The 14,036-nt window shown below is 49.8% G+C and overlaps 2 protein-coding genes and 1 non-coding gene across 4 annotated transcripts; 2 read left to right on the top strand and 1 right to left on the bottom strand.

Moving 5' to 3' along the window:
- Positions 1-222: 222 nt before the first annotated feature.
- Positions 223-307, top strand: TERG_10527. Its single transcript has one exon. It is a non-coding gene; the product is annotated as a tRNA-Gly (tRNA).
- Positions 308-427: 120 nt separating this feature from the next.
- Positions 428-4,220, bottom strand: TERG_03130. Of its 2 annotated transcripts, XM_047749520.1 has the most exons (2): positions 3,744-4,220; positions 428-3,471 (listed from the first exon to the last, which is right to left on the bottom strand). In XM_047749520.1, the coding sequence occupies exon 2, from the start codon at positions 3,324-3,326 to the stop codon at positions 1,596-1,598; it is 1,731 nt and encodes a 576-aa protein (XP_047605852.1). In that variant the 5' UTR covers positions 3,327-3,471; positions 3,744-4,220; the 3' UTR covers positions 428-1,595. The 2 variants fall into 2 exon arrangements, with proteins under 2 accessions (XP_047605852.1, XP_003236081.1); XM_003236033.2 differs by having other exon boundaries at positions 428-4,220.
- Positions 4,221-6,843: 2,623 nt separating this feature from the next.
- On the top strand, positions 6,844-7,173 carry TERG_03128 (uncharacterized protein; the record flags this gene model as incomplete). The annotated part of the gene is made up of 2 exons (XM_003236030.1): positions 6,844-6,936; positions 7,012-7,173. The coding sequence occupies 2 exons, from the start codon at positions 6,844-6,846 to the stop codon at positions 7,171-7,173; spliced, it is 255 nt and encodes an 84-aa protein (XP_003236078.1).
- Positions 7,174-14,036: the final 6,863 nt, after the last annotated feature.

Genomic DNA, 14,036 nt, shown 5'->3' with positions numbered 1-14,036 from the left:
CAACTGCTCCAATTGAAGAGGACCTATAGACCGTGATGTGATGAATTGAGGCCACAAAACCGTGTAACGGCTGTCAAGAAGCCGACGAGAGGACGAGATGAGTCCAGGGGCAGTCGAGGCAGCACGCGCTAGAAAGCATCACAATAGGCAAGCTAAACACATACCAGCCCTCTGGGCAGCGGGTATATCAGGCACTCTGTTAGTGCTGTTTTCAAGCAACAAGCGTTGATGGTGTAGCGGTAGCACACGACTCTTCCATCGCACCGACTGATAAGTTGAGATCCGGGTTCGACTCCCGGTCGACGCAGCGCTTTCTTTTTTGCCCCCTTTTTTTTTTTTGGGTCATCAGCTCTGAAATTGATGACAAATATTATATACTAAGCTCATCCCATCAATGACAACGCGCCAATTAATAAGTGCGTGCCAACCTCGGGTCAGCGTCGTTCTGGCCAGCTTGCACCTCAGCTTGCTTTCGGTTGCTTGGTTGCTTTCCAACTTGCCCTTGGTTCGCCTGGAGTCAACCAGCTCGCGAGACAACTTACATGACAGCTTGCTACATCATCACCACCAGCGACTCTGACAAAACTCAGATGAAGACAAAGTTCGCTCAAGACCAAGTCAATTCAGGGTGAGGAAAAAAAGCTGTCGATTAATGCTAGTTTGATGCGTAATTGTATACCTATTCGTACAAAATGCTCCCTTCCCTCTAAGTAACGCAAATGCAAAAGAGATGCCGAAAATCACCGTGTTTTCCATGCCCCGTTCAAATTGCCCAATGCACGCATTCGTCGTCCATTTGCATAATTTCATTGCGTCGCATCCCAGCCAGTTTCCAAGTTTAACCACAGTATGGTGTGCGGTTCGAGTGAGCTCGTCATCGTTCATTATGGTTGTTTTCTTTTCTTTGCTGCGATCTCATGTCTCCTTTGCTTCGGCGCCGAACTAACTCCACCAATCCATGTTCATGTCGATGATGATGTTCCATGCATGTTTCATGCCCAACTTCATGTAGGAGAAAAAAAAGGGAAGGGGAAGGGTAAGAAAAAGAAAAAAAAAAGTAAAACATGGAAAAACAAAAAACAAAAAAGGTAATTAAGTATGAGTTCGTGGTAAGTATAATCTTTCATTGCAGTAGTAATATTTTGGTGTAAGAATGTCATCTTCGTCTTTCCTTCCTTGTTCCATTTCCTTTTTCTTTCCAGAAAGAGAAACTCCGATATGCAAACGACGAAAAGAGAAAGAAGGTGCTAAGAATAGGATAATTGAGTAATGACGTCACTGCCAAGACGATCGATCGGCCAGGCCCCACTTCGGTCCGACTTTTGATTCTGCCAAACTCTAAAACCGCGTGGTTTTCTTGGTTGGGGTGTGGTTGTGACGTCATAATAAACATCATACCCTCGCTCTCGAAAGGTAGCTTCAAGCTCGCTCTCGAGATGGGGTATGTGTGTGCCTGTGTGCGTGGGTGTGCAGTGCGTTGGGTGCTTCTTTTTTTTTTTTTGGGTTATTTTTGCAAAAATAGGAATCCACAATTCGATGAATGCTATGAGCCAGGGGAGGAAGGGGAAAGAGGAGAAGAGATGAGGGAAGGAGGTTTAGTCCTCACGACCTCTTCGCTTCTGCTTACCCGGCCAGGTGACGTTGGGGTGGACGACGCGCATGTGCCGGGTCAGAGCATCGTTGCGCGAGAAGGTCTTTTCCTCGGTGCACAGGTGGCAGCGCACCTTTTGCTTGCGGGCATTGTGTATCGTATCTTCATGGCGCGTAAGGTCGTACGGCCGTGAGAAGATGGAGTTGCATGGCTTGCCTGTCGATGGGTTGGTGCGCTCGCATCGATGAGGTCCGTCCTGGGAGTTACGGGCGCTAAGTCCGCGTGCGCCCAGCGTTGAGCTGTCACGCGAGAGCATGTGTGAGCCCGGCGTAGTCTGCCGGTGGGCCTCGCGCTTATGTTTCTGTAGCCGAGCGGGTGTCTCAAAGCGCCGGGTACAGCCGTGATAGGTACAGCTGTAGGTGCCAGCTTCAGAGGCAGTGTCGTCTGGTCGGCCGGCAGCCAGATCCGAGTCGTGATCCTGCATCTTGCGGTCGACGCCAGCGGCCTGGTCAAGACCAGCCAGAGCGGCAGCGAACTCGGCGCTGTTCTGCTGGTGCTGAGGGTGGCTGTGGTGTTGTTGATGTGGGGGCTGGTGCTGTTGTTGGGGAGTGTTGGTCTGGTATTGTAGTACGTCCGCACCGGCAGTCTGACCGAGAAAATAAGGCTGAGGTGTATTCTGGGAGGCGGAGGAAAAAGGGGCAAAGGCATCGTTGGAGAAGTCGGTGTTGGCCAGTGTTGTTGCCACGGCAGCCTCAAATTGGGAAGCCTCGGCCTGAGAAGGAAAAAGGGGCATGCTACTGCTGTCCGCGGGAGACTTGTGGAACTCAAGCATGGCGTCCTTGGGTGATATGGTCTTCGGCTGCTCTTCGTGGCCGTTGTGGCTCATGAGCTCCATTCCTCGCAGGGATGAATTCATATGCGATGGGTGGTGAAGAGCATTCTGGAAGACGCTGACCTGCTGGGTCCAGGGGGAGGCATCCCGGGGGGAGTTAGCTCGGGCGTTCATGTGACCCTGAGGTGTGGCTGACGAGTTGTGACTCAGTGTTGACACGGAGGGTGGGAGAGTGTAGGAGGGGAAAGTAGTTGCTTCTTCCTCAACAGCGTGAGCTGCCTGTTGCTGACGATGCTGATGTTGTTGTTGCTGTCTCTGCTGTTCAAATACAGCTCGTCTCATTGCCATTTCCATATCCGTATGGTCCCCTGCATTTCGGTATGAGGGAGACGGGTCGTAGGAAGCGAATTGTGGCTGACCCAGAAAGGAGGCCTGCACGGGAGTCTGCTCGGGGGTGGGCAGAGGCTTGGAGGAGCTTTGGTCGTAACCTGAGTAGTTGTGGTAGCCAGAAGTGAGGGAGATGTTGGAGGAGGAGGATGGTGTGCGCCTATGCTGGGCGGGTTGCTGATGCTGTTGTTGCTGAGGTTGTTGTTGCTGAGGTTTTGCAACGACGCTTGAGGTTCCGGGTGTCTGGCCGGCTGCTCTGGGAGAGAGACGGTGACGGTTACGTTGTGGCGGCAGCAGCGTCTGGAGATCTCCTTCATAAGATAGGCCGGACTGCAACAGCATCTGGTTGTTGTTGCTGTTGTTGTTGTTCGCGGCAGCGGCAGCAGTGGTGGTGCGGTGGTTATTGTTATTATTACTGCTGCCGGTATGCGGCGAAGACTGGAACACCTTTATTGAAGGTGGCGGTGGAGTATGCGATAGACCGTCTTCCCGAGGCGGGAAACTCTCGTCGGGCATAGAAAAGCCGCCTGCGCCGTGGTAGAAGGAAGAGATGAAGTCGGTCTCAGGAGAGCCCTGGACAGAGAAGACAGGAGAGGCGGAGTCGTAGGCGTATGGGGAGGCCACGGCAGATGAAGAAGACTCTGGCGGCGGGGTAGAGCAGCTGTGGTAAACAGGGAAGGTCAACGATGGACTATCACTGATATCACTGAAGGTCTGGTGGTGATGTTGTTCTTGCTGTTGTTCTTGCTGGAGGTTGTGGTGTTGGTGTTGGTGGTGTTGATAGGAAGAGAGAAGCAGCTGCGACTCAAGCTGGTTAAGCTGGTCGAGCTGGTCTTGTAAGAGGGTTTGCTCTGCAAAAGGGCCGGTGCTGTGGCGGATATATGATGTCGACAGTGAAGGGATGGAGGACAGCATCCTCTCTAATAGATATACCTGCCCGCGAGTCCGGAAAAAGTTGCAGCGAGGTTCAAGTGGCGAGAGAGCCAAGACCTCAAATCAACCTCCTTTAGGGCTGAAACTCTGTGGAATGCCTTTGCTTTGTACCACTGGATTCGAATATAGTAATAATAAAAAGAATATAACAAAAAAAAAAAAAAAAAAGAAGGGAAGAAAAGGCGGGAGGTGGTTTGTTATATCTGCGGTGCGGCAACCCAATGCGTGGTCATGGAGGTCCTCTTTTGCTTTTTGGCTTTTTCTTTTTGGCTTTTCAGCTCCCTTCGGGTGGCCTTGGTAAGTTGGTGTAAGGTGTGGCTGGTGCAAGGAGTATGCTGTGTGAATTGAAGTGTCGCCGGCTGCGTCTTCTCCTTGCTGGTTGGTGGTTGTTTTGGCTGCTGTTGATTGATTTTCCTGAGGAAAAGTGATGAGAGCGAAATATCCAGGCAGTTCTCTTTTCTTTACTATATAGTATCCGCGTCTACGTAAAAGTCTAATCATTTTTTGCAAAGGCTAATCCGCGCTAGGCCGGATCTGGAAGATTTGACGTGGCTCTTTTTTCATTATTGCAACCTTAATCTTCACCGCCTTTAGTCATCCGCGCTAGGCTGTATCTGGATGCCAAGGCCGTTTCCGCACTAAAACTTCGGGCTTGGGGGCTTGTGCACAGGGCTATTATGCAGGACATCGACGACATCGAAAGAACATGGAAGAAGCAGGGCGAGCATCGTGAGGAGCAGACGAAGCGCCCGCGCCCTTATCGCTTTCCCGTCTCTGGGACGCAGAGAGCACCAGGGCCCAGAGAGCGCAGGGAAGAGGGCCATAGGGCTGCTTCCCAGACGACCAGGTCAGCCATAGCTAGCCAACCCCCTAGTCGTCACCCCACGACTCGCGGAATTAACAGGTTACTCTACTACACTAGGTAGATACAAAAACACAAAAGGGCAGCCGAACTACTCCGGTCTCCGTCCTCCGTCTTGCTCCGTACTCCGTATGCGCTTCTTCTCCCTACCCGGAGATACTGGAGTCGAAAAGGAAAAAGCGAAAGGAACAAAAAAAAAAGGTCGAGTGGTCTGTGGCTTTACCCTTGCCCTGTCCGGTTACACCGATCGAACTCCGCCACAATGACATTAACCAACTAAGAAGTCAAAAAAGCAACGAAACTCAACCTGCATGCATGAATGCGACCTGATGCAGTAATTCATCGTCATTTGGTTGTCCCTTCTTGCTTCTTCCGGCTACGACGAGATTCTCATCGGGCTCGCTCTTTTGCAGTGGCTTCATTGCTTTTTGGAGAATGATGAGTTTTGCTTCTCTTTCTCTCTCTCTCTCTCTCTTTTTTTTTTTTTTTTTGCTTTCCCTGTCCCGTCAGTACTTGCTTGCTTACTCGTTACTTACTTCACATGTACAGTGTGGTTTAGCTCATCATTAATATGAGCGACTTATGTGGCTAGTGAAGTCGATCGTGGGGATCGTCGTCGATAGCAGCGCATAGTTCGAGAGAGATGATGATGATGATTATGACGATGAGACCTCCACGTTCTGTTACTCTAGCCACGGGATTAACTCATCCATGGGTGTAGTGCTGCTCCGACCACGCTGCATCGTCCCCAGCTGTCTTCTCAAAAATCCTGTGCTATCCCCCTCTATCGCTGCGACGAGCCCGCCCTGGCTCGGCTGTCTGACTCGTGGTGGTCATCTGACCTCGAACCCCGGACGGACTTATCTCGGCCGCCGGGAACATCGAAACCTCAAAAACCTCAAAAGGTCGGCTTAACAGTTACATGCGCAAGCGGGAGTAATATTAATACATCCAGATTATCCCCGTCCGACAGCGAGGTTCTGGCCGGTGACTACGGTGACTACAAGAATGATTACTGATGCGCCGATGACACAATGACTTGGCCGTCAGGTCTTTGACGCTTCGACTCAAGCTAGTCAGTTACCCTGTCGACCGGGTTCATTTGACAAATCAATAAAATAATATGAATACACTGTCCAAACCACTAGTCATTAGGGGCACGGCAACTACTTCGCGTCCCGTCGTAGTGGTACGTAGGGCCTAGCAAGGGACGGTAGGCTCGGGAAAGGGTTTGTCTGGATAGGGATAGGATAGTTTCCGAGATCCTGGGCTCTCTCTTGTCTTTTTTGTTTTTCCTCCCTTAGTCTTTTCTAATTTACTACTGACTTTACGACACGGGCGGGATCCGATACCCAGGTTGCTCTGTCGACCAGGTTCACGAGCTCGTCTATTCCTGTTAACCACTTTAGTTGCTACTACTGGGTATCGAGTCTCTTTCTCGGCCTTTTCACAGGGAATCTCGAGAGAGCAGACCAGGCGAAACAGCAGTCCACTGGATTGAGAGAGCAAAGCAAGACCAAAAAAAGCAAAGAGAAATCCAAGATCCGTAATTCGATAGATCACAGAAGTCAATCTCAGATCTCAATCTCCAGTTCCGAAGTTTAGCCAGGGAGAAAGGAGGAGAAACATGTGGTTTTTAGTGGTGGTGCGATGGTAAATGGTTTGTCTTGTTGTCGGCTGTAGATCCATATTGCACCATCAACCTCTTGTACGGCCCAGATGCGAGTGATCATTCGTCCGCCCATCGTTTCGCACGACGACGGCATTTGATTTAGGTCTGAAGCAAGACGCAAAAAGTCGGCCTTAGGGATTTGAACGATAACCTAGTTGGTGTTTCCCCCTTGTTCTTGGTTTTGGCCGTGATTCTGAAGCGAAACAAATCTTGGTCCCGAGCTGGGAGTCAGGCAGGCAAGAGTGGACATGAACTAGGCATGAACCGTGTGAGCAGTGTAACGCTCGTGTTGGTGTTGGGGTGCTGCCGATGTTATGGTGACGCCTATTATCAGCTATTGTTATGATATCAATACAGATAACCCCGTACCAAGCGGTGGTTAGTACTACAGTATCTGCCCGTTCCAGATCGATGATTCCATCAACGACATCAGATCTCGTCATGTGGCGGTGCAGCGAGTGAAAAAGACAGCATTGTTCTTCACATCTCGACAGGGCTTGTAGCCAAAGAGCAAGCAAGGAAAAAAAAAAAAAGCAAGAAGCTTCCCAGAAGTGGAAACGAAAAAGATGATTGCTGGCTTGAAAAGAGAGCGAAAAAGCAAGGAAAAGGCAGAGGAACGGGAAGGGTTAAGCGCCAGTGTACTATTGGCGAGAGACGAGGTAGCTGGTACATGCATGAGGCCTCGCGGATAACTTCACGATACCAAGACACAGTAACTAATGATAGCCGTGTAGGACGTTGTTCACCTCGGAGTTGGCAGCAGGAGAGCCGGCGACGGCCAGCCTACGGGGCCGAGATCCGACGCCGACGACGACGACAACGAGGAGCAGCATGAGCTATCGGATGTTCCGACGGAGCCACTTGCTGCTATCCTGCCTATATTCCATTTATACTAATCGAACGGAGCATCTGCTAGGCTGTTTGATAGCGGGGATGGCAGAAACTCGTGGCATCTGTTGGGAGTTCCGAGGAGAAAAAGTACAAGCTACTCATGCGCAAAGGCGGGTACCTACAGCCCTACGGACAAGCAAGACGGACGACCCCCTTTTTTCTAAGGAGCACACCGCACTTCTTCAGGATATCCCATCAGCCAGCTAATGAACCGGCCAGTGGGGGGAAAATGGCACAAAAGAGGGAAAAAAAACCCCATCTTCCAATCACTATGGGAGAAATACCTGCACAGCCACAACTTGAGTTACCCTCTTTTTTTGCTTTTCATTTTTTTTTTTTTTTTTTTTTTTTTTAGCTTCATGTGTCCGATCTGTCTCATCTGGCGGCTAAAAGGAGCAGAGAACGTGAGCCGCGATGACGATCGGGCGTTGTCGATCGGTTGAATGCTGCCGAATACGGCGCTTGGCTCTGGCTGCTGTGCGGAAACGAGAAGGGCCACAGGTGAGGCTGTGCTGAGCCACGGTGGCTAGTGAAGCCAACTCAACTAGTCATGCGCGGTGATGGTGTTCGATGGAGTCAGTGATGGGGGGTTTGGAGAGATTGCCAGACAGTTTGTGGTGGTTTGTGGCTTGCATGGCCCATGGTCCCTCTCCGGGTCATTCAGGTGACATGGAGAGCTCGACGGATACTACATCTCCAGCGCTATCATTATTCCTACGGGGGTACGCTCGCTCTTCAGGGCGAGCGAGTCATGAGATCCTCTTGTCTAAGACATGCCGTGGCCAGAGCTCGTCAGGTTTGCTCCCTAGTCTGAACTACTCCGTACCAGAGTCCAGGCCTGGAACCAACGTGCCTGGCGCGCAACGGGGCCGACGGGCCTCTAGGCCAGAAGCCAGCGCAAGATGCAGAGAAATGCGATCGGTGGGAAAAGAAAGGAAAAGGGTAAAAAAAATTCTTCACCCAGGACACATGGCATCTCGTATCCTTCTTCCCAGCGTCGTTCTCTCCGCTGTTGATTGGCCCTATGCAGCCCTATCTCGACTCCCCCACCACCCTTGCGACGAAATTTTTTTTTTTCCTTCTCCTCCTGTCTACTGAACTTCTCTCTCTGACTAAGATCATCATCTCCCTTTGCTTGCTTTTTCTTTTTCTCAACCTTCCCTCTTGTCTATCCCTTGCATATCTTGTCCCTCCCCCTTGTTCCTTCGTCCACTCTCGTCTGTGCGCTTGATGAAAATTTTACTTTTCTATTTTTAATTTTAAGCCCAAAAGCTTAAAAGTAAAAATATTCTGCCGGTCTTGGCGTGCAAGGTCCTAGCATCAAGCAAGGAAAAAAGGCTTTTTGCAAGGAAAGCAACAAAGACAGAGAGAAGCTAGAGAAAGGACGGAAGACGGCGACCGGAGATGCAAGGCTTGACCTTGTGTTGCACGATCTCGACGTTTTTTTTCTTTTATTTTATCCCCGTGTGGCTGAGGTGTCGAGCTTGGACGACACATGGCATTCCTACGAAAAGGAACCGCATCCGCACTTCTACCGGCTCTGCTCTCGACGTGCTAGCCATACTTATATCGCACCTCTTGCTCCTCTCCACACACCTCCTCTTCCCTGGCCATGATCAGTGCCAATACATGGGCACCAATCTGCTTGGTGCAATCTGTCATCTCGTTTCTTTTGCGTCTCTCTTACCCACACCTACCGGACATACTCACGGAGTTCTTCACAGCAGGCTTAGGGTTCGGAAGCAGCAAAGAAGTAGGCATAAAGATGGTCGATGAAACAGTGGAAAGCGGGTGGTGGTGGACCGTCAACCCTCTCTCTACCCCGGCCGAGTTAGGAGTGACAGCCCCGCAGAGAATCCTGATTCGCTTCTCAGAGCATGCACACGAACCCCGTGCTTATTTAGACAGAAAATCGCCACTGGAGATGTTCATTGCCAGGCTTTTTCGGTTTGGGCCTTCTTTTTTTGTGGGTTTTGGGGACTGGACAGTGAATTCGCTATTCATGCGCCCCCCCTTCTCTTCTCAGCGTACAGATGTTTACGGCGGCGCAGGTGTTTACGTCGCTTTGCCAGAGATATTCGTCAATGTCAGCTGGGACTGACACTGACACGAGCACAGGCATTGGCTTTTGGCCAGTCTTGAGCCGAGTGAGCGTGGTTTGACAGGACGAGGCGAATATTTTTATTTTATGTTTCGACGGATTTGATTTTGATTTCGTCTTCCTTCTTACCAGTCCCAAGGTGCTGGGATCCAGGGGTCCATCCTAACCGTCTACCAAGTTTGGGTTGGGCTGGTACCTTTTTGCCTCCCTCGAACTCGACCAGTCCCCTGTGAACACTGACACAACAGACACATCCTTGACGCATGAGCGTGACTTGCATGTCGACTCTCCCTCGACGTTTAAAGTCCCCTCCCTACCCAGCCATGACGTACGCAGGCAAGACTCGCTAATGCATCGCTGTTGATTATTTTCCTGATTACTATTCCCCTTACCTTCTGTCTGACGTGCAGAACCGTTACGCAACCAACGCCCCGGAAAGGAATCAATAGCCACCTCTACTGTTCTCTCTCACCACGCACATATATGCGGGCGTATACATATATGAGGTGACCGAACTCCTCAACCCATGGAACATATATAAACATGCATACACGACGCCACACCTATTTTAAAGCCACAACTCTCTTTTCACTCTTTTCGTCATTATATATAGTTGCCCCCTTTTTGCCTCCTCTCCCGTTTCTCCGTTCAGTGAAGAAACGAAGAATAAGAAATAAGAAATACTAATCTGAGGGAGGAAGTGGAACCTGGAGAAGGGTTGAAAGGTAAGAGGTACTCTACCGACTTATTTTTACGCATGTGCGCCTATTATCACCAAGATATGCCTTGGTACAGTATGGCCAGTCTGCATGCGTCAATGAGAAACCAGCCAGCTACCTTTGCCTCACACCACCACCACTACCACTACCACTACAACCAGCAACTTCTAGCCTACCACCAGCAATATCTAACCTACCATCCAATCATCCAAACACCGATATCCCATGAAGGTAGTCGCTGAGAGGCAAACGAGAGGAAGAGAAATATGTAGGGCATTGCGTATTCTCGCCTCTCTGCCCTCACGCAAACAACACCATCACTTGATCAATCAGGTGTGACAGCAAAGACGAACAGGCAAAAAACCAAACCGTCCAGTCGTTACTGTCAAAAGCCAGAATACAATCAAACATTAATGTAACGAGTACATTTTTCAAAATGGTTAAACCCCAGGGATCTAAAACGAACCTAACCCATCGTACCGGAAACTTGAAGCGCAGTACGGAGTCTTCTGATATTATCAAGCCAATTATTAACTCCCCCCCTCCCCCCAACGACCTACCACGGACGAGAGTGAAAGGCCCAGTGCCCCCTTTACCTAACTAACCGTTCGCCTTTCTTTTTTCCTTCTCAATTCTTCTTCCCTTTCTCACTAACTGGACTAACTAACCCCCAACGAACCACCCTAACTGCCCTATCGACTCCCCAAACCCCCTTTTTCCCAGCGACTCTCATGTCCATCTCTACTCCAGCAGCCCAACCAGCATCCTCTTTTCTGCCGGTGGATATTGGTCTTCCCTCTTTTTTTTTTTCACCTCCTGGCTGGTCAACAATTTTTCAACTCATTAATTATTTTTTTTTTGCAATCAGTTTGTTGCTCAGTCTTCTCCACAGCCTTAGTTATGCAGCACCGTATCTCCAGGTAAAAAGGCCGATAGGCGTTACTTCTTGTGCTCCGCCGAATTCAGCTTTTTTCGAAATACCGGGCGCCTGTCTCACGGTAACATCTATAGAGCTAAGCACTAGCAACAGACTACTACAACGTATATAAGACCTCAGAGTCGCGGAAACTGCGGAAAGACGTGATGAAAGAAAAGAAAGGAAAGAGAAAATAAAAAATCAGGTTCATCCGTCTGCCCGCTCTGTGACTAGCCTTAGTTAAACAGCTGCACGGTATGATTGATTGTTCTGCTCTATCCATGCACACCCATTCTATACCTGGCGTATATGCCATTCCGGACCAGTGCTGGTTTATTTGACTATCCTTCCATCCGTACCTTGATAGTTAACTAAGTAAGCAGCTGCTTGATTTTTGTGCTCTTGTTGGCCGAGGACGCCTCACTACGACCAACTATGTATCTCGACTCGCTAAGCCCCTTTACCATCCAGTGTTGCTAACCAACTAGTTAACGAGTGCATGTATCCGTATGCGACATCCTACAAATGGGCCATGGAGATTTTTATTTTCTCCTTTTATCCTTCGTATGTCTTAGTTACCAGCTACCTGTCAAACTTTGCGGCCCTCATTCTTCCTTACACCAATCCGGGAAATGGTACAGCCATGGCCCTTTCACGCTCCCCGTGGACGTCGACGGAGAAGAGGAAAAAGGACATCGGGATTCAAGGCAGGACACCAGAAGCCATCTCACCAGCCAACTAACTCGCTCAAAAACAGGGAATCGAAACGAGGAGGAAAAGAAAAGAAGGCCCGCACCAATGTTTAAAGTGTCTTCTAGGCGAGTTTCTAGAAGAACTTTCTTCCGGGTCTTTTATTTGCGTTTCTCTTTGCTTTTTCTCTTGCTCTTGTTTCTTCTGCTGCTGGGCTGGCTTGCTGGCTGCTGGCGGTGTTTTTTTTTTTTTTTTTTTTCTGCTGCTTGCTGTCTGGTTGCTGGTGCTGAAATTTTCATTTCCCAGTTCAAGGCCAGGGACGGACCGAGCACCATAGTCCGCGTGAGTACGAGTGAGCATCTCGGATGTTCACCAAGGGAGAATTCGAGGATGGCCCCATCTCCGGATTCTGGGTCGGAGTTTTTGCGACCCAGTTCGTGATCAGGATTCGGGATTCTTTCATTTATGCAGCGGCCTTGAACAGGAAACGAACAGGGATGGTGTGAGGAGATTTTTTGCTTCCTTATAGATCATTAATGATATAAAGTGATTGTCAGCAGATACGGTTCGATCCCAGCCGACGAAATTAAAGGGGAGGGAGTTGGTAGGACTTTTTTTTTAAAAAAAATCTCTTTCTCCCATCCCATGTTGTTATGGTTATTGTGACCAACAAGGAAGACAAGGTTCAGTGCGTGCAGCATCAAGGAACAAACGTATCAGAGATGTTGGCTTCCGACCTGCGCTGACTTTCTTCCCATGTCTGTTCGCTGAAGAAGTCCGAAGAGTGATCTGATCTGCCAGGCCAAAGCAAAGCAAGATAGCAAGCCAACATCTGGTATGGGCATCAGCGCATTAAGGTTGAACCGCATAAGATAGTAATTAAAAATGGGTCCCATTATCTGGTCTCATGCTTTTTCAGGTCGCAGATTGGCTGTGCCATTAGATTAAGACGACCGACCAACAGTTGGTGGTGCTTTGTCTCCATTCAATATATTGGCTGGGACGTGGGATGTCACTCTCGAATGCCTTTCCCCGAATCGCTCTGTCTACAGCAGTTTGATACCTATAACAACGGCGGTTATATAGAGGCGACAAAGAAAGGAAGAAGGGGGGGGGTTAACTGGCCCGATCGGGAAGGTATACACTGTACACCGTAAGGCACACATACACACCCCCTTTTTCCGCCCCAGGGTGCACACATCGGAGTGTCCCGTATATGTTACGGATTGCTGCGTATGACAATGCTGGACTTGATAACAAGGTGCGGACGGGGGAGGAAACTGATCGTGCAACAGGCAGTGTGATAAATAGGAGTGGGTCGTTCCCACCATCCCGCTCTGCCCTGAACTGCAAGTAAATATGTTTATTTAGTGCAGCAGGAGTAATAGCTGTAGAGTCCTCCGAAGTTATAGAAATATCAGTCCCCTAACTAACTTACTAGTCGGCATTAAATTCTCACTCCAGCCAGCCAACAGTCCGCTTCACCAGACTGTGCAGCGTTTCATGGACGCAAAAGCAAAGAAAAGGGGGACGCCCAAAATGTGAGCAATCAGGCGGCTCTCGACTTTATTTATTTTTATTTTATGATGCTGCCGGGGTATCAAGGCAGAAAAATGTGATTGTGAATCTGGGAGTTGAATCCCCCCTGATCTCGGGGGGACGAGAGCCAGAAAGAGAAATGAGCACGCAGTCTTTTTCAAACCGCCTCGATGGAGACGGCATCGAGGTCTTCTCCGTGGTCTCCGTCCAGTTAAAACTAGCTGGCTAGTGCGATGTCCGCAGACGTGCCTGAGGCTGCTTGTTTGTCTCGTTACCGAGTGTCATCCAATAGCATCCCGCATGCTTGAATCATCGCGTGCGCCCATCGAGACTGACGATGAAGGATCTGTTCCTTTCGGGTAAGGCCTCCGATCGATCGCTCGATCTCCTTGGAGATTGGCCATTGGACCCCCCTTCCCAGCCATGCAGCGAGTGGTGCGGTGTCATTTGTCAGAGGGTAGTCTGCAGCCCAACAGCCCCCAACCCCCGTTCTCGAGTCATATGGGATCTCTTGATACCTGACCTGACTGCCTAACTAACCGCCAAACGAGACGGATGAATCTGGAAGCTGCAGGCGCTTCCCGCAGCAAATACGAAGGTTTGCACCGTCTCTGCAAATACGGTCGGGTCTGAATGGCGACATCGGGGCCAGGAGCAACAGCCGACGTCAACAATTAGTGCCAACGATCATGGATAACTCAAATCCGTTGGCCTGGCGGTGGGATAGATAGTTAAACTAGGATGATCCGCTATGACCGGCCGGCGTGTTTGGTTTGGGTGTTTTTGGCGCGGGATGGAAGATAAGCAGAAAATGCTCATATATCCCATCCTGCAAAACCGATGAATGCGTGTGTATATGGGCTTGTTCACCGATATTTCTTCCCGAGCGAGAAAAAAAAAAAA

This window comes from Trichophyton rubrum, assembly GCF_000151425.1.
Source record: "Trichophyton rubrum CBS 118892 genomic scaffold supercont2.3, whole genome shotgun sequence".
In the NCBI taxonomy this organism is placed as follows: Eukaryota; Fungi; Ascomycota; class Eurotiomycetes; order Onygenales; family Arthrodermataceae; genus Trichophyton; species Trichophyton rubrum.
Note: the sequence above shows the minus strand (reverse complement) of the source record. Positions and strands in the feature narration are given on the sequence as shown.

What these genes read in the sequence shown, in the direction of transcription:
- TERG_03130 (XM_003236033.2), bottom strand. Translation starts at nt 3,725, where the DNA reads ATGCTGTCCTCCATCCCTTCACTGTCGACATCATATATCCGCCACAGC.